Source organism: Lissotriton helveticus, chromosome 3_1, assembly GCF_964261635.1.
Source record: "Lissotriton helveticus chromosome 3_1, aLisHel1.1, whole genome shotgun sequence".
Lineage (NCBI taxonomy): Eukaryota > Metazoa > Chordata > Amphibia > Caudata > Salamandridae > Lissotriton > Lissotriton helveticus.
In genome coordinates, this window is record NC_136061.1 from 306,039,807 (window position 1) to 306,063,836 (window position 24,030).

Consider the following 24,030-nt stretch of genomic DNA (forward strand, 5'->3'; position numbering starts at 1 on the left):
TAAAAAGGAAAACAAAAAAAAGCATTTCGAATTGAAGATCTTTTTGTACATACTGTAACTTACCTTGTGGCATGTGCTTCGCAAAATTGTTGAAACTCGTCTGATTGCCTGATTAATCCATACACAAAGATAAATTGGGTAGAGCCGTACTGTACCATATACATAATATTTAAAAAAAATACAAGGTAGGGAACATGCCCTGGGCGAAGCCCCCATGCCCTCATTAAAACGAAGTCCATGTTCAGCTGTACCTCCCACGGAGGTCCTCAAGTCAGCGTGAGCATCAACCCCGTCCTCTTTTTTTGTTAACTTTGCTCCAAGTAGAGAACTTTCTTTCTAGTAATTTTGTCATTGTGTCCACCATATTCATTGGCCCAGCAGTTTCAGTATTTTTAGTACTGCTATTTAAAAAAAGCACTTTTAATGAGGTATCGTAATCAAAATGTACATAATTGTGTATTTACTCTTTGCAAAGATATAAAATTAATCAATCAATAAATAACTACCAACTAGTATGCAGACCAGTGTTTAGCAAGTTCAGGTTGCAAATCAGTAATCTCTTCCCCCCAGCTAGCTCTCACCTCCCCAGTCTCCTCTGGGCAGCCTCTCAAGGACTTTATAGGAGTGAAGGAACATATTATAAAGAATGTGTCTGTTCCAAGCACTTCTTTTCTGCAAAGGTGTCCTACTATAAAGATGCAAGTATCTCTTCAGGGTAATCCTAGTCTCGGGGCGTTGCTGTGCTGTGGAAGCTGGTAAGTTTTTATGGAGCAACATTCTTCCCGTTCCACCTGCCGCATCCTCATAATAAGGGGTTCATCAAGCACGCACAGACCGAGCCCACTACACCATATTTGTCAGTCCAGTTCCTAATTCCATTGCTCCTGCTACTGTAGGTCCTCTTCTGGCATGGCCAGAACTGTTTTTATCTTTCCCACAGGGCCCACTCAACCTCCTCTCCTCCTTGTGGGCCTACCACGTCCACGTGACAGGCATGTCATACTCAGGGGCGCAATTAGAGCCAAATTTCAGGGTGCAGGGATGGATAATGTAGCCTTACGGCTAGAACGGTCGACCCCAAAGCTGGGGAACTGGGTTCGAGTCTCAGCAGGGACGCTCAACATCCACTTAGGGACAGATGTATGGCTGTTTTTTGTGGTTGCAAATGAGAAATTGGCCCGTTTGCGATCGCAAAATAGTTCAGCCCCATGTGCAAATCATATTTTGTGAGCCGTTAACCTATTAGCGACTCGCAAAATATGGTTTGTGACTTACTATTAGGAAGGAGCGTGCCAAGGGCGTACCTTCCTAATAGCGAGTCTCCCACCTATGTATGATTGTTTTGCGAACCCATTTGTGGTTGCAAAACACTCGCAGTTTACTACCCTTTTCAAAAGGGTGGTAAGCCACTCCCAAACAGGAAGGGGTCCCCAGGGGACCCGTTCCCCTTTGTGAATGGGTGCGTAAATATTTTTTAAGAGCAGGCTGTGGTCCCATGGACCACTGCCTGCCCTTAAAAAATTAAACTGAAAAGTAACATTTTTTTTTTGTAAATGCATCCCGTTTTCCTTTAAGGAAAACGGCTGCATTAAAAAAAAAATGCTTTATTGAAAAAGAAGTCACAGACATGGAGGTCTGTTTACCCCAGCCGACCACCATCCCTGTGAGTGCTAGCCATTCCTATTGAGGTCGCAATTTGTGCTTGCCTCAATATTGATGAGGCATGCAATTTGCTACCCCATTGGGAATCGCAAACAGTATCTCGAAAACTATTGTACATTACACTTAGCGAGTCGCAAATTGCGAGACGCAATTTGTGACTCGCTGAAAGCAAGTGTCGTACATCTGGCCCCAAATCTCCCCCTGCCTAACAAAATGAGCGTGTCCTTGTGTAACGAAACTAATACTCATAAAAAGAGCTCTGATACCTGATATCTTGAGGTCTAGTTTGCGCTATATAAAACTCTTTTTTTTTTAAAGTAGAACCAAATTTCGGGGGGATGGGGGTGGGGTTAGGGGGGATGGGGCTAATACTTCCAGCAAAGTAGAGCCAAATTTCAAGGGGGCTAATACTTCCAGCAATGTGTCCTTGTATAATGTAACTAGTGCTCATGCAAAAGTGCCTCAATATTTCGGGTGGAGTTTGAGCTGTATAAAACTGCTATGAACCAAAGCCTAAGGTTACTTTTCAGGAAATGCATTCTCACACTGTGGCAGCAAATGTAATTTGCAACTTTAAGGAATAGGCAGAGTGGAGGTGCAGGGCTCCAGGAGCAGGTGAAAAAACAACAAAGCCTTGTTAGCAAGTAAATGGTCTTTTAAAGACCTGTGAAATATTCGGGTGCAGCTGCTGTAAGACGCCAAACCAGCCAGCCCACAGCAGCTCAAGAACTGTCTGTGTGTGTGTGGGGGATGGAGGAGAGTGGTCTAAAGCCCTTTGGGCCCTGTGGGCGTTGCACGCTAGGTCAGATTGCACTTGGATACACAAGCACCACCTCTTTAATATTCATTTGAATGCCAAAGGGGGCGGGGGGGAGTGCAGGTCCCCGTCCAAATTGCTGGCAGTGAAGGCCCCCCCTCTCCAAATGTAGAGTCGAAGTAAAGGAAGATTCAGCATGCAAGGGACTGTAGTACATCAACTTTCCACACTCCCTAGTGTCATGAGCCCAAGTTAAACCCGGTAGGAAGTAGTATAATTCTTCTATATACACAAATCCCTTTTACCTACATTTGCCTTAACGTTTGACACACATTTTGCATTTGTGACGCTTGGGCTGGTTTTGCTGAAACACCTACCTTGCTGACAAAGAACACTTTGTGAGAATACTATCGTACTACCTTGGCATTAGTGCAAGGACTCTAACATGCATAATACAGATGTGTTTGCAATTACATATGGCTACACAGCTATCTGTAGAACACAAACAATGGTTCCCCGATCACAATCTCGGGCCAATGCTAGAATGCCATTTGCATATATAGCCTTTTGTTTCCTAACATAATCAGGGGAGACACTTCTGCTGAACTTGAGGGGTCACTTCCTGCTGTATCCTGAAACTTTCGCCTAGAAGCTGACTGACATCTCCATGAGGGGTGTCCAGTTTGTGACCAAGACGGGGTGGTACAAGTTTAACCACCAGATAAAGGGGTAAAATTATCCAGACGGGGATTTCCTTGGCAGACTATACATTCACATCCTGGACTCATAGGTTAGGGTTAGCATCGTAGGGGTACGTTAGATTGTTATCATCTTTTATATGTACGCATATATAATCTGTCTCAACTAGATGGTGGAGCTCTTTGTTTTATTCTCTAGGTTGACGCTCATTATAACTTTTATCTGCTTATGTCTATTAATCATAGCAGCCCATATATTCTATACAGGAATCACTCGGTTCAATAAAAAAGAAAGCATAAGTGACTGAGCGAATGTTTTGCTCCATGGTTCCTGAGGGAACAGAGTTGTCATGTTCAATGGTTGCCAGAACTGTTCCCTCCCTGTTTAGTATATGGGGGCTAACGGTGACACTGAAAGCTAGCTGGGCCAAGGAACAACATATACTGCAGGGGTGTAGGGAATCAGTCTGGCAACAGGTTTTCCATGGTCTTAATTTTGGCGCTGCCTCCTATTTACAAAATCAATGGGTGTTGCGGTGGAACTCCCACCACAACATCTAATGCCCGCACCTTTTACGCTAAGTGTAGCGTGAAAGGGGGCCTTATTTACAAGGCAGGGTTAAGCCACATTAAGTGGCTTATCACTGCTATGTAAATAAGGTGAAGCTCCTATCGCCACCACAACGTCACTAATAGTGACATTGTGGTGGCGATAGGGGCTTGTAAATATGCCCCTAAGCCACTCAAAAATTACTTCAACATGAATTCACACTAGATGGTGGGGATTTTACCTTCGTGGTAGAGGCACACAAAGCATTTAGCACAAAGGTATTTTACTCATGGGTTAAATTCCCTGCTGTGGATGATGATACATGGCTATTTTACGAATATGAAGTAGATTAAATACCAGATGCATACACTCAGGACGAGGAGGTAGAAGTTCCTCTAATTTACCAAGAACACACCAATTGTTTTATAGGAATCCTTCCCTATAGTATACAAAGCGACAGACTGGGCCCACTCTGCAATGAGGGGCGGCATGGCCAGTCCTAGCCGGATACACACCGCATCCCAATGTTGACCGCCTGGTAGCAGGCTGGATACGGGGAATATACAATAATCTAGTGATCATATGCAGAAGCCTTACACAATTCGTAATGCGCACATCAACACTTGCTCCTGCGCCAACTATTCAAGCAGTAGCATCACAGTTAGCTACACCTGGCATTAGCCTAGAAACATAGAATGCAGTAATGCGAAAAATACCCATTAAAATGTAATAAATTCCGTTTTGGATTGCACAAAAAACAAACCACCTTCAAGCAGTATTTCCCCTTACGTGCCCTCAGGAAAAACATAGGATATTAAGTATTTGCGTGCCAATGGGAATGGCTCCCCCATTGATGATGTACCACTTGGGGTACTGTCTTTGCTGCAGTTTATACCAGAATACATGGTACCCCTTTCACTGGCAGTGTTTCCTGAAGTATTAAAACAGGTACAGAATGACAGTATTTTGCTAAGCACATTCTGCAGTGAGCAATGCTACAGAGCTTAAAGGTTGGCTGCCATCTTCAAACCTGTTTGACCCATTATTCCCGGGGTTCATTTTACAGTACTGATACTACCATTGGGCTATGGTACATCCAGAACGGTGATGACTGTGGGGAGGGTAAGCTTTCCAAAGCAGCTTTACCTCTGAAACGCATTACGCTTGGGGCGAAACTTGGGACTTCTGTATTGTTTTCCGCCGATACGACTCCTGCCCGAGCCCTCAAAAAGATCAGGAACAACTGGGCCCAAGTTATCCTAGTGACTCCAGGTTGGGCACAGAGAGTTTGGTATTCTGAATTTCTGAGCATGAGCATTCGTCCTCCAATCAGGCTACCCCTTTGGGAGGTTCTCCTATGGCGTTAGCAGGGCAGGGTCCAGCACCCAAATCTGTGCACATTCCGTCTTTATGCTTGAGAATTGAGCTGCGAGAATTGAATGTTTTTGACCTTCCTCCCGTGGTTTTCAACATTATTCTGGCAGCCAGGTGTCCCTCAACGAAATCTGTATGCTTCTGCGGATACGTTTGTTGCTTGGAACTCAGATAACCAAATTGACCCACTTCATGACAAACTGTCTGGAGTGTGGCTGTTTGAGTTATAATTAGCCCAGCAAAGCCTTGCTTGGGCCTTGCTAAAGGTTATTTGTCAGTCATATCGGCATTTCTGCTTTTGCCCTCTGTCTTTAAGTCACCTGTTGTGACTCAATTTTTAAAAGATTTACACCACATTTTTCCACCTTTCCGCTTCAAAGTATGCCCCAGTGGGACTTACGTTTATTTTTAACATGTCTGATGTGTTCCCCTTTGAACCCTTGCATAGCTGTGCTCTCAGACGTCTGACTCTCATGACACTATTCTTGATGGCCATTACATCGGCCCAGATGGTGAGTGTACTGCAGGCCCTCTCGATTCCTCCACCACACACTAACTTCTTCCAGGACAGACTGGTTCTAAGAACATGGTCCTCCTTCCTTCCCAAGGAAGTGAACCAATTTCACTTTAGCCAGAAGATGATTATTATTACTACATTCTTTGCTCCCCCTTATACCTCTAAGGAGTGGGAGAAACTCAATCATTTGGATCCAAAGAGATCTTAGCGTTTATATTGATTGCACCAAAGATCACTGGCTGGATGATCATCATTTCATTAGAATCTCTGGAGCAAACAAGGACAAGGCAGTACAGAAGAAGACGATCTCCTGATGGATTGTACTGTGTATTAAAATCTGCTATGCATTGGCAATGGAGAAGCCTCCAGAAGGTTTGAACGATCATCCCACCAGGGCCAAGTCTGCAACCACCGCGTTGGCACCTGGGGTACCGCTCCTCAACATATGTCAGGTGGTTATGTGGGCGTTTCTCAATACGCTTACGAAGCACTACTGCTTAGACAGTCAGGGCCTTTGTGATGGGCATTTTGACTGCTCTGTCCTGCAGGACTTTCTGGTTTAAGTCAGTTTACTGACTCTCAAGGGGAGGCTATTGCTGTGGTATCTATTCTAAAGTAAGTAATCAGCGACTAGAAGTCTATTCCAAAAGAACAAGTTACTTACCTACGGTATCACCTTGATAGAGACTCTATCTAAACGCTGATTCCTTACCAACCCTTATGCCTCCCTGCTCTATGAACTGTACTCCTTCTTCTGGAAGGCTTTCCTTAGCTGCAGCACATTGATTACAACCATTCTGATGTGGCTCTGCGATTGTGGAGGCGGAATGTGTAATGAAAAAAACAGATGTGGCGCCTATATAGGCACTGCGCTTGTCATATCAGGTGTGGACGACTTCCATACAGACCCATCAGTGCCACCTACCAGTGCGCATAGGTACTGATCAAGAATTTTAAGATGCAGTCTAATGCCTGAGGAGTATTCTAAGGAAAAATCAATGTAAGGCCTGTTCACCAGTACCACTGCAGCCCAGAGTTCTCAAGAAGATCTGGACCGATTGGGTCCAAGTCATTCTAGTGGCTTTGAACTAGTGGCGTTGGCATGCCGAACACCTGAAAATGAGCATTGGTCCTCCAATTAGGCTCCCCCTTCAGAAGGATCCCCTGTTGCAGAAGCAGGGTAGCTTTGTGCACCCCAGCCTGTGCACTCTCTACCTTCATGCTTGGAGCCTGGGCAACAGCAGTTGTGTGTCTTCCATCTCCGTCCTGTAGTTGTGATGTCATCTTGGAAGCCAGGGGTCCCTCCATCAAAACAGTATATACCTTCCTTTGGGATAGGTTTGTGACCTGCACCACTGTTGGATGTGCTGCTGTTTGCTTCATCATTAGCCCGGTAAGGCCTTGACCTGGGCACTGCTAAGGGTCACTTATCAGCCATTTTGGATTTCCTGCAGTTGCAAGGTTAATCTTCCCTGTTCAAGTCACCTGTTGTGATTCGCTTCCTATAAGGTTTACAGCACTTGTTTCTGCCTACCCCCTTTGTGATGCTCCGAATAGGACCTCAATCTGGTCCTCATGTTTCTGAAGCGTTCTCCTTTGGAGCCACTGCACAGCTGCATTCTGCGACTCTTGACTTTAAAAACTGGCATTTTAGTGGGCATTACATCAGCCAGGATGGTCAGTGAGCTACAAACTCTGTCCGTCTATCCTCCTTACAACAGCTTTTTCCCTAACAAACTGGTACTTCGGATGCATGCATCTTTCCTGCCGAAAGGTGTCACCCCCCTTCGTGTCTTTCAAAGTATCACTCTGCTTACCTTTTTCGTTCCTCCTCATCTTTACAAGCAAGAGGGGAGACTCCATCTCCTGGACGCAAAGAGAACTCTTTCATTCTACATTGGTCTACCAAAGACGATAGAGTGGATGATCAGCTCTTCATCTGGTTCACCAGGGCAAAGAAGATTGATAAATTGTACTCTGCATTAAGATCTGCAATGCAGTAGCAAAGAAGCAGCCTCCTGAGGGAATGCAGGCCCATTTGACGAGGGACAAGGCTGTTACTACTGCTTTAGCACGTGGTCTACCTGTCCTGGACATCTGCTAAGCTGCTACATGTACGCAACTCCACACATTTATGAAGCACTACTGTTTGGACAGTCAGGTCCAGCAAGACGGGCATTTTGGATCTTTGGTCCTCCAGGACTTTCTGGTTTGAGCCAGTTTGCAGACCCACCTCCAGAGAATTATTGCTTGGATATCTATACTAAGGTGTGACTCTAACTGCAGATTCTACGCAACCCTCCCGGCCTCCCTTCTCTACGAACTACTGTCTTCACCCTAATAATCCCATTTTGATACATACTGCACACTGGTCAACACATTGGTTTTTACATGGCTCGCCGTTTTTGGTGTGGAAATAGTTATGAAAAAAATGTGTGTCAGCACGCTGGAGTGGCCTTTACATGGGCACTGCGACATCACTTCCGACACAGACGATGCTGATGTGGAGCTGATCAGCTGTATCTAAAAGTGAGCAGAGGTACTGCTCAAGATTTTCCGAATCCAGTCTGACACCTGGGAATATTCTAAGGTGAGTAGTCTGTGGTTAGAGTATCTACCAGAAAAAGCGTTCCGAAGGTAAGTAACATATTCATCTACAATCATTTGGTACCTTATCAGTCTAAGTCTTAGCTTATTCACTACTCTTGAGGTAATGGATGACTTGTTTAGAGATTCTAATAGTTTCAAAACTGTCTTTTTTGTGGTGGATCTCTATTTGCTTTTAAATGTAATTGACTATGGGACATCTATTCTTAGCCACTTACATAAGATAGGGGAATTCAATCTTTAACTAATCCAAGTTACGGCATCAAGAGCGTGTCGCCACACACAATGTACAAAGTGCTGCACGGAACTACCTTTTCACCGATAATTTCCAACATGTGAATGGACCCTGACGGGTGGTTCTGGTGTGATCATCTGTAGTATAAAAGCTTGTTTGAATGTGGGCATTTGTGTGTTTTGATGTTAGTGTATGTGTATGTATTTGTATTTTAAAACATGGACTTTTTTATTCATAACAATACAGAAACCCATGGGCAAGAAGCACTCTCATCATACCTGTCCTTTCTCAGAACACAATAGATTGCACATTACCTGTATTGCCTTCTAGGTGACCGACAGAATCTGTCAAATGAAATCCGCCTTACTGTAATGTGCAAATACTGTACTTGAAATATTGACCAAGGGGCAGAGCAGCAACCACAGTCTCAGTTGTATCTGATGAAGTCTACCAAGGCTGATGACATTGACTGAAGAGTTTCCCCTCTCTAAATGAGGCTGGGATGATGATGCAACCCTCTTCTAGCAAGCAGTATCTGCTCATTTGCCTGACAGCATTTTTTCACATATTTAATTGTGTTCCATTTTGGTGAAAGATTATATAATTCCTATTTGGATAAAGGTTGGTAATATTTTGTTAGATTCTAACCTTTCACTTCATCTTTCTCAGTTACTTTTATTGAGAAGGCGTGTGGCATGTCAATCCTTCGAACAGTGTTTGCTCTATTGCATAGAATTTGAAACATTCTTAGTTGGATTAAGATAATGCGTTCTTTTTTAAAAAAAATTCTTTTTATTAACAAAAGAGACCAACAATACATACACAAACATCGACCAGAGTACATTGGGTGACCATTGTTACACATATTCAGATGCGGACTTCCAAAGTTAAGGCAATCAATTAAAAAGAAAGAGAACGGAGCTAGGTGTCCTCCTGCTCCTCACTATCGGGATCTAATTCCGGAGGTGCACAGATATCGCCTCGATAGGTATTCCAGGGTCCCCAGATCTTGACCCATTTGCGGGGACGCCCCCTGGACACATACACAGACTTCTCACGAAACATACACCAGTCGAGGTCCTCCATCCAGGGCCCGATCCAGGGCGCCCGAGAAGCACCCCAAAGCCGTGCAATATTACGCTTGGCAACCGCACAAGCGAGAGCCACCCAGACCTTACCATGGCTTGGCAGGTCCGTAGGCTCCCACACATTCAACAAACATCTTCTCGCTTCCATCTCGACCCTCACTCCCCACATTTCACTTATTTTTGAATGGATCTTGGTCCAGAAATCACGGACCCTCTCACACTCCCACAAAATATGCAGGAACGTCCCAGGCAGGCCACACCCCCTTCGACAATCGGTAGACTCAGTCAAACCCATCCTCTGCAGTCTCGGACCAGTAATATAAGAACGGTGCAGAATCCTTAGCTTAACCAAACGGAGCCTCATGGGACCTCCCTGGGGGACGCCACCGCCTCCCTCCAATCCTCCTCATCAAGCACAAATCCATCAGCCACCCATTGTTTGCGTAATTGCACCAAGGGGTCCTCAGTGTGGTTGATCAGCTTGCTATACGTTAATGAGATCGTTTTAGTGGGGACAAGGCCGTCCAGCAAACGATCCTCCAATGGGGAGGCCACCGGTGGAGTCTCACCCCCAGGGATCACGGCCCTCAGGGCATGGCTAATCTGTAGGTATTGAAATCGTTCCGTCTCATTCAGCTGATACTTGGCCTGTAGTTCCTCAAACGTCAACATCCTGCCCTTACCCCACACATCACGCACCTGAGTTATACCAATCAAGTCCCACCGGTCAAACCCTTTCGTTTTCCAAAGCATCCCCAATTTCTCAGAGCTCCACAACGGAGTAGCCAGTGTCAGGCGTCCGGCCCATTTAAGGTCCCTGTTGGCCTCGTGCCACACTTTAGTGGAGGTCATGGGGGGCCCCACCAACGGGGAATAGCCCCACCTCGCATATAGCACACAAGTGTACTCGCCCCCCGGCACCTGACCGCGATCCATCGCACACCCCGGATCAACTGGTGAGCCATAGATAGCATGATTGATAGGGGCCAACTGGGTCGCCCAATAATACTTACGAATATTAGGCAGACCGATGCCCCTGTCATACCAAGGCAGCATCAATTTCAATAATGCAATACGCGGCCTCCCCTCCCACAGGAGGTTACGCTGCAAAGACTCAATCTCGTTAAACTACGACGGGGCACAGGGTCAAAGGAATTCTGTAGAGCGTAAAGAAAGCGCGGGAGAGCCATCACTTTAAAAAGGACAGATCTGCCCAGCAGAGAGAGCGGTAGCGTCCTCCATCTCTCAACATCAGCGTGAAGTCTGGCCAAGGGGGGTAACAAGTTCAGCCGAAAGCGCACCTTGGGATCCTTCGAGATATGAATCCCCAAGTAGCGAAAACCAACCGGTTCTATTGTGACGGGGCAGTTCCCAGGCACCCTAGGGGGATCTCCACTTAAAACGAAAAGAACCGATTTAGCCCAGTTGATCGCGAAGCCTGTGTACCTCCCGAAGATAGCAAGAACATCCATAAAGACAATAAGGGAGCTACGAGGGGAGTTCAAGTACAACAGGATATCATCAGCATAAAGCGAGATCTTGTCCTCCCACTCCGAAGTCCAACGCAGCCCCCTGATCGATCGTTCCCACCGCGCCCAGGCCGCGAGCGGCTCCAGGGCCAAGGCAAACAAAAGAGGCTCCAGGGGGCAGCCCTGACGAGTTCCCTGACCGAGAGAAAAATCGCGAGACCTATGTTTGTTCACGGCGACGCGAGATAGGGGGGCAGAATACAAAAGACGCACCCAATCGATGAACACTGGGCCAAACCCCAACTTTGTCAAAACCGCAAAAAGATAGGGCCACTCCACCCGATCGAAGGCCATAGTTGCGTCAAGAGATAATAACACAGCCGGTTCGTGAATGCGGGACGCACCCGCCACCACACCATGGAGTCGGCGAAGATTCAGTGCGGTGATACGCCGTGGCATAAAGCCGGACTGATCCGGATGGATCAAAGTCGATATGACCTTCACGAGACGGGTGGCTAACAATTTGGCCAAAACCTTAGGTTCCACGTTCAACAAAGAAATCGGGCGATACGAAGAACACTCCAGGCGGGGCTTACCCTCCTTGTAAATGACCACGATATTGGCGACACGCTGATCGTAGGGCAACACCCCACGGTCGCAGCTTTCGATGTACATATCCTTCAAATACGGGGCCAACCGGTTGGCATGAGGCTTAAACAGACCATTAGGGCCGAGGCCTTACCAGAATGGACCCCCCTGATGGCCATCGCTACCTCATCATTCGTAAGAGCGGAGTCCAATAATTCCCTTTGATCGTCCGACAGGACAGACATCGGTATGTCCCGTTTCATTTTGGCGTTATTCGCCTCAGTAAAAGTTCCGGCCGAGGTATACACCTCCTCACAGTATCTAGCAAATTCATCAACAATCAACTGGGGGTCCGGCGTGGCCCCCGAGCCCGCAATATTCAGCTCCGGCACCAAGGGGGACCCCCAGTCACCCTTCTCCAGCCAAGCAATCAACTTTCCTGCCTTGTCCCCGTGCTCATAAATCCTATTCTGCGTGTTGGCGTGTTGTGCCTTAGTACTGTCACGTGTCAGGGTCCTATATTCATCCCGGAGGAGCCCGAGGCGATGACTCGCCCCGGGGCCCCCCCCGGAAGAAACAGCTGTTTCCAAGGCCAAGAGCTCCGCCTCAACCCTATCCAACTCCGCCCTCTTCTTCTTCTGCACAGATACGAGGGAGAGGACCTCCCCTCTCACAACTGTCTTATACGCCTCCCAAAGGGAGCACCTCGAAGCAACCGACTCCTCATTCTCACGGAAATAGCTGTCCGTAATCCGCACCAACTCTTTTTTAACCACAGGGTCTTTCAGACGCTACGCATTTATGGGGGCTATCCTGCCCACATCACCCTGCCCCACACACAGCCGAAGCAAGATCGGCGAGTGGTCGGAGACCCCCCGCGCCAAGTGAAGATAATGCGTTCTTGACAGATCCATCCTTAAGCCAGTTCAGTGGACCTCTTTAGGAGATGTCTCATTTCATACTTTGATGTCTAGTTTATGGAGCACTTGAGTTTAGGTAACCTTCTCTTCTAGACTTCATGTTCGTCTTAGCTGGTTGTGTATATGCTTCATGAAGTTTGGAGCTTCCTTGTCTTGATATATCTAAAGTAAAGTGCACATTCCAGCCATCTTTTTCAGTTTTACTTCCTTGCATCTGAAACATTCTTTGTCTAGCAAACCACTTCTGATTTTTAGCATAGAAATTAAAACTGCCTTTTTTAGGTTTGCCTACAGATAATTTTAGCTGTTGTTGACATACACCTTTTGTGAACAATACAACACATGGACTGGGTGATCAGGCCCTTTTGCATAACTGAAAGAGTTTCTCTTGTTATCTTACTTCCCTACTCCTCATTCGATGCATTTCCCGGGCCCGTCACAAAGGTAAACGTACACTTTTGTGTATGTATGCGATTGTTTGCTATTCACAAAGGGATTTACGAATAGTACTCGCAGCATATAATTTTCTATGCAGAGACTTCACACTCGTAAAGATAGTACTCGTAAATCCCTTTTTGAATAGCAAACAATCTTAAACTTACACCAAAGTGTAAGTTTACCTTTGTTAATCTGGCTCCTTGTGGTTGTCCTGCCCAAAAGCATTTCTTTTTCACCCTTTTGTAATCAATGACTTGTATTCTTTCACAGCTGCCGCCAGGCCATGAACTGCTTGCACATACCTGTTAGATGAACTGCATCTAACAGGTAGGTGCTTAATCTAAGCATAAATAACATATTAATAATGGATTCTTAGATTTGTGGGTAATGGAGCCTTTTGTACTTAAATGTAGCTAATGTTGGTGTGATTCTGTTGGAAATCGTAATGGCATAATGCTGCCAGACTTGTCCTTAGTGATCCTGAAAACATGAATGGAATGTGGCAAGACCACTCCAAGAGCTTAACACCAAGTCACCAAATGGTAATTTATTTTACCTCTAGTTTAAATTGCTGACTGTCAGTTGCCTTTTCAGATACTCTTCCATGGGCTAATGTTGAAGGTTCACTCATCAAGGAAGCTCTCTCTTCTGGACATTATTTGTCTGCAGATCTTGGCCTTCCCAAACCTTACTATGAGATTGTAACTGCTGGGATAGCTGGAAAGCCCAGAGATCGAACTATGAATCTGCAGGATATTCGATACATCCTCAAGAATGACTTGAAGGTGAGGCATCTTCTTGAATACATGTTCATACTACGTTTGTACATCAAGATGTGTATTTTATTTTATTTGATTTGCAGTTGCCCACTTTCACTCTGAAAATGGAGCATCCAAGTTCTTTCTTGTCAGTGGGTTGTAGGCAATTTAGCCATCAGATCATAATACAATAGTTTTAATTTAGAACATTAGCGGGAATATTTACCCCATTTACTAATACTGTCCTCCCCATTTAATAGTATTGTCCTCTCTACCTCCCAGACTAAAATAAGATGTTTAAAGCGTACATCTTATTTCTGCATACTCCTGCATTCAGCAGAACAGTGACTCACATGAACAAAATTCTTGTAATAGAAAGGTGCATTTTTAATGATCAAGACAGCTATATTGTAAAACATATCTACTTCAACTCACTATTGGATTTATTTTCTGTTCGTACAATGGGGCTTTTCAGATGCTTGTGATTCCAACAATAAGTTGCCTTGTGCAGTAGTGTTGTACATTACATGTGCCTATTCTCACTAGGAGGGATTTTAAGATTTAAGATGCCAACTTTGAAAAGAAATGCTAAGGGCCTTATTTACGAGGCCGTGTGTCACTTTTACGCCGCTGGTGCATTACTTTTTTGACGCAGCAGCGGCGTAAAAAATGTGCCTTGTTGCACTATATTCACAAAGTTACGCATCTAGGTAGTTGTAAACCCCTGCGCCACACTATACCTGCACCAGGTATAATGTATGCAGGGGGGGGGTTCTGACGGAAGAAAGGGTCATAGAAGTGATGCAGTGAAATCTATAAGATTTCACTGAGCCACTTCTAGGACGCAAATGCGTCAATATCTTACGCCTATCTCACAGCAGGCGTAAGACTGACGCAGGCATCTTCACATGGGGCTTGCCCCATGTGAAAGGACACATTGCTGGAGTGGCTGACACACTCCAGCAATGCGTCACTTTTGCGCCATAAAGATACGTCAGAAATACTGACGTATCTGTAACTCCTTGCGACATGATGCGTCATACAGTAAATATGACTCATCAATTCAGTCTTAAGGAGGGCGCACTGAGAAGTGACGCATCGCTGCTTTCACGCAGCGATGCGTCACTGCTCATAAATGAGGCCCTAAGTATTTTGGGATTTCTGTGTTCTGAATGTATAACATCATTCAGAGGAAAACATATTATGGACGAAAATATCGAGGTCTAACTCTCGAGAACCTAAATGTTGTGACAGTAAGTGCACATAGGTAAGTTTAGGTGTATTATACTTAAATTCATATCTACGTACCTTGGTTGTGTATATTGCCATGGTACATAGATGTGAAGTTAAGTATAGTTAAACTATACTTGCCGTATATACTTCACAATAGTTTTGTTCTCAGTAATTAGATGTAGACATTTTGGTTCTATGATATTTTTCTCTCGATATACTGGGGAATACTGCCCTCTTGGAATAGTTGCCCCATTGCAAATACTGTAATTTGAACATAAAATGCAGAGGCATGAAGCAAAATATATTCATAGCTTAGAACGAATCATTTTTGTCACTGTTTCAAATATATTTACATATGTAGAGCTTTGTGTTATATTTAAGAATGTAGCAAAACCATTATTCGGCAAAAAAAGCTGTAGAATGATAAGGTTCCAATGACCCTGCATATAGCATTTATTCTTTTTTTTCATTAATGGGAGCAACCATTACAGTGCGAGAATGGAATCAACATTCCAAAGTTTATATGAATGGAAGGTTTCACTTTCTTATCTATAAATTAAACGGTCAAAATTAATTTTTTGAAAAACTGTCAAACATGTTTTTTTTTAAAGTACTATTGTAATTTGGCAGTAGGGGGAGCTGCACAGGGGCACTTACAAATACAAAATACAACTAACACCCCAGAGTACAATTCCAAACAGTGGATGCACAAGGGTCTAGCTCAAGAAAAGAGGGACTTGCTGCATAGGGATCAATGACCAAATTTCGAGGGACAGAATATCGACGCCAAAATATCGAGGTACAGAATATCGAATCACAATCTACAAACAGGTAAGTACTAAAATATTGAGTACAAAAAATCGTTGTTAAAAATATAGATAACTGAAATATCGAATTTTTTAAATGTATTAAAACTAATATAAAAATAATTAAATAATAAACACAATTACGTAAAACTTAGTTAAAATAATGTAAAAAAGCTTAAAATGTAAAAATAATAAATGTAATGTAAAAAAACATTTTAATTGTTTTTCTACATATATTAACCTAATAATATTAAATAAATATTCTTTTTTTTTTCTTAAAACCTTAATGAAAATATAATTACATACATATATATATATATATATATATATATATATATATATATATATATATATATATATATTTTCACTGAAAAAAACCATAGGTTTCACACCAGTTATAGTTAGGTGGAAATTTTACTCGCATAAAACCATTGAAATTCCCACGTTATAGTTAGTTGGACTCACTATAACTTGCGCGTGCAATGCACTGCTGATGACGTCACATATTACATCGCTCATGACATGGTCAGTGACATCACTCATGACATCACTGATGACATCTCAAATGACATCACTGATGACAACATCCTTGTGACAAAGTGGCAGACCTCCTATCAGCATAAAATAACCTTTGACACACACATTCAAAAATAGAAACTAACAATTTCTTAAAAAAGGAGAAACCAATACCAATTACAACAACTTATTAGGTAATTCCAACATCTACATACACATCCACTCATTCACCAACAGTTCTATATGGTCACTCATGCATGTACTTACTCATCATATGTACTCATACACCTATACATCCTGTTACACACTAATACTCATCCATATAGTTACTCACACACAAATTCACGCATGCAAATAAACTATCAAAAAAACATTTACTTGATTATACTGCTATATACACACCACTACACATACTTCTACAGAAACGGAAACATATTTACTCTCTTAAACAATCAATTATAAAAACACATACTCACTAACCCACCCATACACACAATCATCCACCCATACAGTCTTGCACACATGCTGTCTTCAAAATACATACAAATAGTGAGTCACTCATTCATGCATCTGTGCTCTAAGTAATATCCCCCACCGAACCATACAGACACTGATACTGATACTCAAAAAAACAACTAATAACCCATATACACACTCATGTAGCTACTCACCAACCCATGCAGCCACTTATACACAAAGTGAGACACAGATACAGATATTTAAATATTTAAACATTACTCGCTAATATATGTATTCACTAAGATACATTTAATAAGTCAGTTAACCAATCAATTTTACACAAAAAAAATCCATTTAGACATGTATTTACCCATTTATTCTTCCATCAACCTTTAGATATACATATATAAAAATATTTATTTTTCAGAAAGATACACATTCACTGGATGATGTCATCAGTGATGTCATTTGAGATGTCATCAGTGATGTCATGAGTGATGTCACTGACCATGTCATGAGTGATGTAATATGTGACGTCATCAGCAGTGCATTGCACGCGCAAGTTGGTGTTGGTGTGGGCATCGTGATCCAGCACAGGCAGGTGATACAAATGTCTCCACAGTAATTGTCAAGGTCCGCAGTCACCTCCGTGGGTCTCCTCGGACTGCTGCAACCAATACACCCAAGACCGCAATAGAACGGGGGCAGTCACAATGTTAGCATATATATATATATACATATATATTTTTTTTTTTTACTTTTTAAAAAAAAATGTTCGTTATTAAATGTATTCTGCCAATCCGCATATCACGTTCATATACAGAATCAAATACATAACACTTCTACCTCAGTCGAAGTAGTGAACCATCCCAGCATTAAACTCAGGAATTCAGTCCAATTGTCCGTCCTTTGGGCGCTGTTCAAGCCTTCATGGATTACTTTGTGGTTGCGGTATCACTTCATATTATCGTAACTGTAACCAACCTAACCCGCACCCCCCCTAAACTCTCCCTAACCCCCCCCCTCAAAAACAACCCCCCATACCCTCCCCCCCACCTGATCTGTCTAAGTAGAGACCCATGTAACTTAATGTTTGTCCGGAATCTCCACATTCCTCTCCTCTGGGCTGGGGGCGAGCCCCCCACCTTGTGATCCCTGTATGGATTGTGAGGCCTGACCTGTTACATCCTGCACCATCACCCCCCATGCCAGCAATACCTCAGGTAATTTATCATCTCTTCTAGTGGCCCGCATATGCCCCTCCGCTGCCAGAGCCCACTCTCTTAGATCAGTTTGCCATTTCGCCACTGAGGGCCCCTGCTGGGTTAACCAATGAATCGTGATGCGTCGTCTAGCTATAACAAGCCCCAGAACCAGAAACCGCCTACTAGTGTTACGTTTAGGATCCCGGGGGATCAATCCCAAAATGCAGGGGCGCTGGTCCATGTCAATTTGCCACCCTGTAATCCTAATCAGGTGGTTTAGGACCACCCTCCAGTACGTCTGAATTACCGAACAGGTCCACACCATATGTGTGAAGTCCGCCCGGGCGTGGCGACATCTAGGGCAGTGTGGATCTCTGGAGTTGTCAATGATGTAAAGTCGCCTTGGTGAGAGATAGGTCATGTGTACCATGTTATACTGAATTAGTTTGAATCGACTGCATACCGACACCTTCCGTACACTCTCATGTATCTTTTCCCAATCACACGCCGTGATCTCCTGCGGATACACCTGCTGCCATTTTATTCTTTTTGTCCTCCCTCAGCGCCCTATAGAGGTGGGTGACAAGCCTCCGCCCTCCAGCCACGGCTATCATGGTGACCAGTGTATTTGTGTGCTCCGGAGCGTCTGGGAATGAAGGCCACAACTGCCGCGCTGTTGTCGCTATTTTCGCATACTGCAGGAATTGCCCTGGTCCCAACTCAAAGGTGGCTACTGCCTCCTGATAAGTGATAAATTTGTTATCCAGATAGAGGTCTGACAGCATAAGGCAACCCCGCTCCTTCCACTTTTCCGTGGTCATAACCCTCTCAATTTAAGCGAAGGCCGGCATAAGCCAAATATCAACCTCGGGGACAAACGGCCTGGCCCGGATAAGTTGACGAGCCACTCTATGCCATATCCCAGCTAATAGCTGCACCAGTGGCGGACGGCGTTCATGTCTCCCCCCGCCTGCCATAGAAGAGTCCCCAACTGCGTGTCCCCACAGGAGTCTGCCATCAAGGACCTCTCCCAGGTGGGGTCCGTATCCAGCCAGGCGGTCGCGTGTTGGAGTTGCGAGGCAAAGTAATAGAGCTCCATATCTGGAATTTCCAAGCCCCCCTGTCCCACCTACGTTTCAGTACCTCCAGGCTGACCCGGCTCTGCTTACTGTTCCACAGCAATAGAGTAATTAGTGCATTCAATTCCCTAAACACCCGATGCGGCAGTTCGAAGAAGGAACCCTGCATCGTGAATAGACAGCGAGGCAGGACAACCATCTTTATCAGGGCAATCTTCCCCATTAGCGAAAGTTTGAGTGTGTTCCAAAAGGCAACACTGCCCCGAAAACTTTGCAGTATTCTCCCCATATTGTGTTGGTAAAAGGTGGTCTCATCCCTGCCTATCCATATCCCCAGGTAACGTAGCGTATCCGTCACCCACGGAAGTCCCAAGTCCGGGAGCTGGGCTCCGTCCCAGTCGTTCACTGACCCAATCGCGTACAATTGCAATTTTGCTCTATTAATATATAGCCCCGAAGCTTCAGCAAATTGAGCCAGCGCCTCCATTAGCGATGGTAACGACCGAGCTGGCCGCTGCAGGTATATCAGGGCTTCATCGGCATACAGAGATACAATGTGTTCTATACCACCCACCCGGATTCCCTGACCCCGGAGCACACGCGGAAGATAACAGGCCGGAGACTCAATTGCTAGAGCGAAAAGCAGGGGGGAGAGCGGGCACCCCTGTCTCGTCCCCCTCTCTATGGGCAGTGTGTCCGATACATACCGACCCGTGCGAACTCTCGCCACCGGCCGCGCATATAGTAGTTTAACCCAGTTAACAAATCCCTCCCCCAGACCCAGTTTCAGGAGCACCTGCCACAAATAGTCCCACTGGATCGAGTCAAACGCTTGTTCGATATCAAGGAAAGCTAGGGTGCACTGCTGGGCGCTTTCCTCCAAGGATTGCATAATATGCGCGAGGCAGCGGATATTCCATAGTGTATTCCTGCCTGGTATAAAACCGGACTGATCATCATGTACCAGTCGACGGAGGTATGGTAGGAGCCTGCTCGCCAACACTTGGCTAATGATTTTAAGATCCACATTTAGCATTGAGATTGGCCTATAAGAACTGGGTAGCAGGGGGTCCTTCCCTGGTTTGGGAATCATCACTATTAGTGCCTCGCGCATGGAGTCCGGGAGGATACCGCTTTCGCCGGCTTCCGCCATGGTCTCCAGCAACTTGGGGATCAAGACCCCGCCATACTCCCTATAAAGTTCGGCCGCTAGGCCATCCATCCCCGGGGATTTCGCCATCCGCAGATGGGCGATCGCTGCCCGCACTTCCTTCCCCCGGAGCGTGGCCCCCAAGGACAGGGCAGTTCCACTCCAGCCAAAAAGGCCGATATAACCTCGGGGGCGACGGGGGGCTGGGGCTCAGAATATATTTTGCGCAGATGGGTCACAAACACCTGGTTAATCCCATGCTGAGTGTAAACCAGACCTCCCAGTTCGGATTGTATGGTTAAAATAGGGTGGGGCTGTGTCTCCATTCTGATCAATCACGCCAGCAGGCACCCGGCTTTGTCCCCTTCAGTATACCAACGGCGTCGCCTCGTCGTTCTGTTGAATTTGCCCAACGAGTCCCAGATGTCCCCTATCTTGCATCGCAGTTCTGCCCACTCAGTCGACCCTTCCCTATCCGTGTGGAGCTCTCTTTCCAGCGCTGCCAAACGCTCTTTCTGGTGCTGCAGATCACGCTCAAGCGTTTTTTTCACCTCCACCTCTCTAGCCATGCAAACCCCCGCAAGACCACCTTCATCACATCCCACTTGAATGCTCTAGAGCTAGCCGTGCCCCAGTTGACATCAAAATAGACCTCCAGCCCATTAGTTATTGCGTCTTTATAGAGTGGGTCAGCTAGGGCTTCAACGTTGAGCCTCCAAAGCTGTATCTTAGATCTTGGCTGGCCTAGAGAGTATGTTATCAGTAGGGGTGAATGATCGGATAAATACCAGGCCAAATACTGAGTCTCCCGTATTTGGTGGACCGCCGATGTTTGGACAAAAAAATAGTCAAGTGTACAATATGTATTGGCAGCAGGTGTGTGGCACGAATACACCCGATGACCAGGGTGGCGGTGTCTCCAAATACCCAGTAGGTGATCATTTTGAAGCATTCGACCCATAGCCTCTCTCACCCTAGGTGTGGCCTCCGGTTTGGGGGGGTGCCTGTCTATCTCCCCATCCAGGGCACAGTTAAAATCCCCTGCAATTATCAATACCGTATCTGGATCCAGGTCCAACTGCCCCAAGACCTGACTCAAAAACTCCCCATCGTCACTATTTGGGGCGTATACATTCACCATGCACATGCATCGGCCATCCAGCGTCCCCACCACAATCACGTATCTCCCCTCTCGATCTTGTCTAACATGCATGGCTTTGAAGGGCACTCCCGGGGCCACCAAAATAAGCGCTCCCCTCGCAAACCCCGAATAGGAGGTCGCTAAAAACTGGCCCCTCCAATGGCCTGGATGTACTTAAGACAGTCTCCCCACAAATACGTCTGTTGAAGCAGAGCTATACTGATTCCATACCATCTGAGGTAAGTTGCCACCCGTATTCTTTTGATTACATTATTAAGCCCCTGGACATTCCACGTTATAAATTTATATTTCTGGGTGTCACCTGGCATGAGTTATTCTCCGTTGGCGTGGCAGCCCCCCGCCTCTGCCTACAGGACCACCACCCAGGATGTAGTGTGTCCCATTGCGTAACAATCGCTCCTGACCTCTAGTAGCACAGCATAGACCAGACCCGGCCGTAAACCAAAGAAAACAGCAACAGTGCAAATCTCCCACCCCTCCCTCAGGCAGTAGTACCCCAGTCTCATAACCCAACCCTGGTCTGAGGACTCAGGACCCCGCCCCAAAGCTCTGCCCACCCCCAGAATACCCCCCCAACTTGAAGTAACCACTATAAGATATCCAACTTTCTCAGATCCAGTCCCTCTTCCGGTCTCCGATCATCAGCCGAACTGACTGGCGCCGCACGGCCCCGCCCAACCAAAAGTCTAGCCGGGCCGCCACAGCACACCACAGCCGGCACATCGAAAAGTGTCAGTGGCGGAAAAGAGACCCCCTAAGCAGAACATTACCTTGCCTCCTTCCCTCGGTACCTCCGGGCCCGGGGCCTCCATGTCCTAGCCCCACAGTGAAGGTAAATGTCAATCAGGCCCATCCTGTACTTACAGTTACCATGGCCCAGAACCCCAGGGTCGTAAGCCGGTGTCCGTCTCTCAAGTGTATTTCAGGAACCACCCTCGAGCTGGCCGGTGATGTCCCCCAGGTCCGACTACGTTTCCTGTACCAAACATAAGGGCGAGAACTGGTTCTGTGCCGGGATTGCTTCCAGTTTGGCGTGAAGGGTGCTATCCGGGCCCACCCTGATGCATCCACCAAACCTTGGACCCCAGGCCTCTGCTCTCCTGTGCGGAGCTGAGGATGACGTTGCTGACCACTCCTCCTCTTCTTGCCAGCCCTGATTCTGGTCGCGGCCATCCAGTCCCATCGCGTCCATCCAATCCAATACCTCCGTAGGATTACCAAAGAAGTGTATCTTGTCACCATATTGTACTCGGAGTCTGGCCTGGAACATTAAACTGTATTTGACACTGAGGTTCCGCAGGCGGCACTTGACCCCCAAAAGTCATTTTGTAGGTAGGTCTTGTAATTTTTTGTGAATATGTGAATATCGTGGTTCTCAAACCTGGGCGGACCATTGATGCGGATATACTTCAGGATCATGTCCCTGTCCCTAAAGTTAAACATTCTAGCAATCAAGGCTCTACGCGGGGCCCCCGGTTTCGGCGGCGGCCCGAGGGAGCGGTGGGCTCTTCCCACGGCAAACATCTTAGAGAGCCGGAGGGTAGGGAATGCAGAGCCGATCCAATCCTCCAGGAATAAGTCTGCTTCTGGCCCCTCCGCATTTACCGGAAATCCCAAAAAGCAGAGGTTGTTTCTCCTTGATCGCCCCCTCTGCGTCTACTGCCCTATCCTCCAGTCGGGTTGTGTGTTCTTGTAGGGCCGATATCGTCTCCCGGAGCTGTTGGATCTCGGTTTGAAACACGTGTAGATCTCCTTCGGTTGTGGTGACCCGGACCGCCACCTTTTTAAGATCCAGGCGCAGGTCATTAATATCCATGGCCATACCGTCCATCTTGGTTTCTAGCGCCACTCGACATTCACGTATGGCTTCCAGTATGTCCGATTTGTCTTTAGCTGCCGAATCCTGACGAGCACCCTGCTTCGGCTCCTTCCTGAGGCGGTCCATAGCTGCATGGCCTTGCATGGTGTACTGCATTATTTTGTTAGCTTGGGCGTTTCTCAGTGGACTATCCCTCCCCATGCCTGGCCCACGCGTCTCAGGGCAACTCTGAGGTCTATTGGTGCAAGGTCTGGCCTCACGTGCAACCCGGGGTCTCAGACACCCCCAGGGCTTCCTGTCTGGTGTTCGCCTCCCTTCTCCAGTGGTTGGGTGGAGGTTGCTTCTTGCCCTCTCAGGCTCCCTATGCGTGCCCGTGGCTCCAGGTCAATTCAGGCCCTAGGTCTGTCTGGATCAATCCTCCCCAGCACCGCTGTCCCGATGCCCCCAAACGGGGAGCTGCACTGTCCTGTTTCCGATCCCACCAACTCCGTGCGCCCAGGGCCGCCGAACTGAACAGGCCCCAAGCACCGGGCTCACGTGACTCGCATCCCCAGAGTCACAAATGTCAGGTGGGCCACGTCCGCCCGTCTCCCTCAGCACCCCCTCCAGCCGTCCCTGGGCAGTGCCGCAGCGGACGGGGGTGGGGCGTCTTTGCCGCCAGGGAACCAGCACACCTCATAATGATGAGGCGGGGGCGGCCCCCAGCGATCCCTACCTCTCGGGACGTCCCGGGCCGCCCTCTCAAGGCTCAGCATTGTATTTATTTTCTATTGCCTGGAATATTTCTTTATTCAAGTTGAAAGTACGGAACTTCCTTTTTTTTGGCTTGTGCACTCATTGGGGCATATTACCAACGATTAGCGATATTTATCGCTAACGAGGCTTAGCAACACATTTTTTAACGCTAAGCATCGCCGGAAATTATCGCAGAGATAACTTG

The 24,030-nt window shown here is 46.3% G+C and overlaps 1 protein-coding gene across 6 annotated transcripts in view; it reads left to right on the forward strand.

The window, feature by feature from the left end:
* The window catches only part of TEX14 (testis expressed 14, intercellular bridge forming factor), a 2,253,432-nt gene that overhangs the window by 1,393,061 nt on the left and 836,341 nt on the right, over positions 1-24,030 (forward strand). For all 6 annotated transcript variants that reach the window (XM_078679858.1, XM_078679856.1, XM_078679860.1 and 3 more), the window contains one exon: positions 13,498-13,688. In XM_078679858.1, the coding sequence (XP_078535984.1) occupies positions 13,498-13,688 (191 nt within the window). The remainder of the gene's footprint in view (positions 1-13,497; positions 13,689-24,030) is intronic.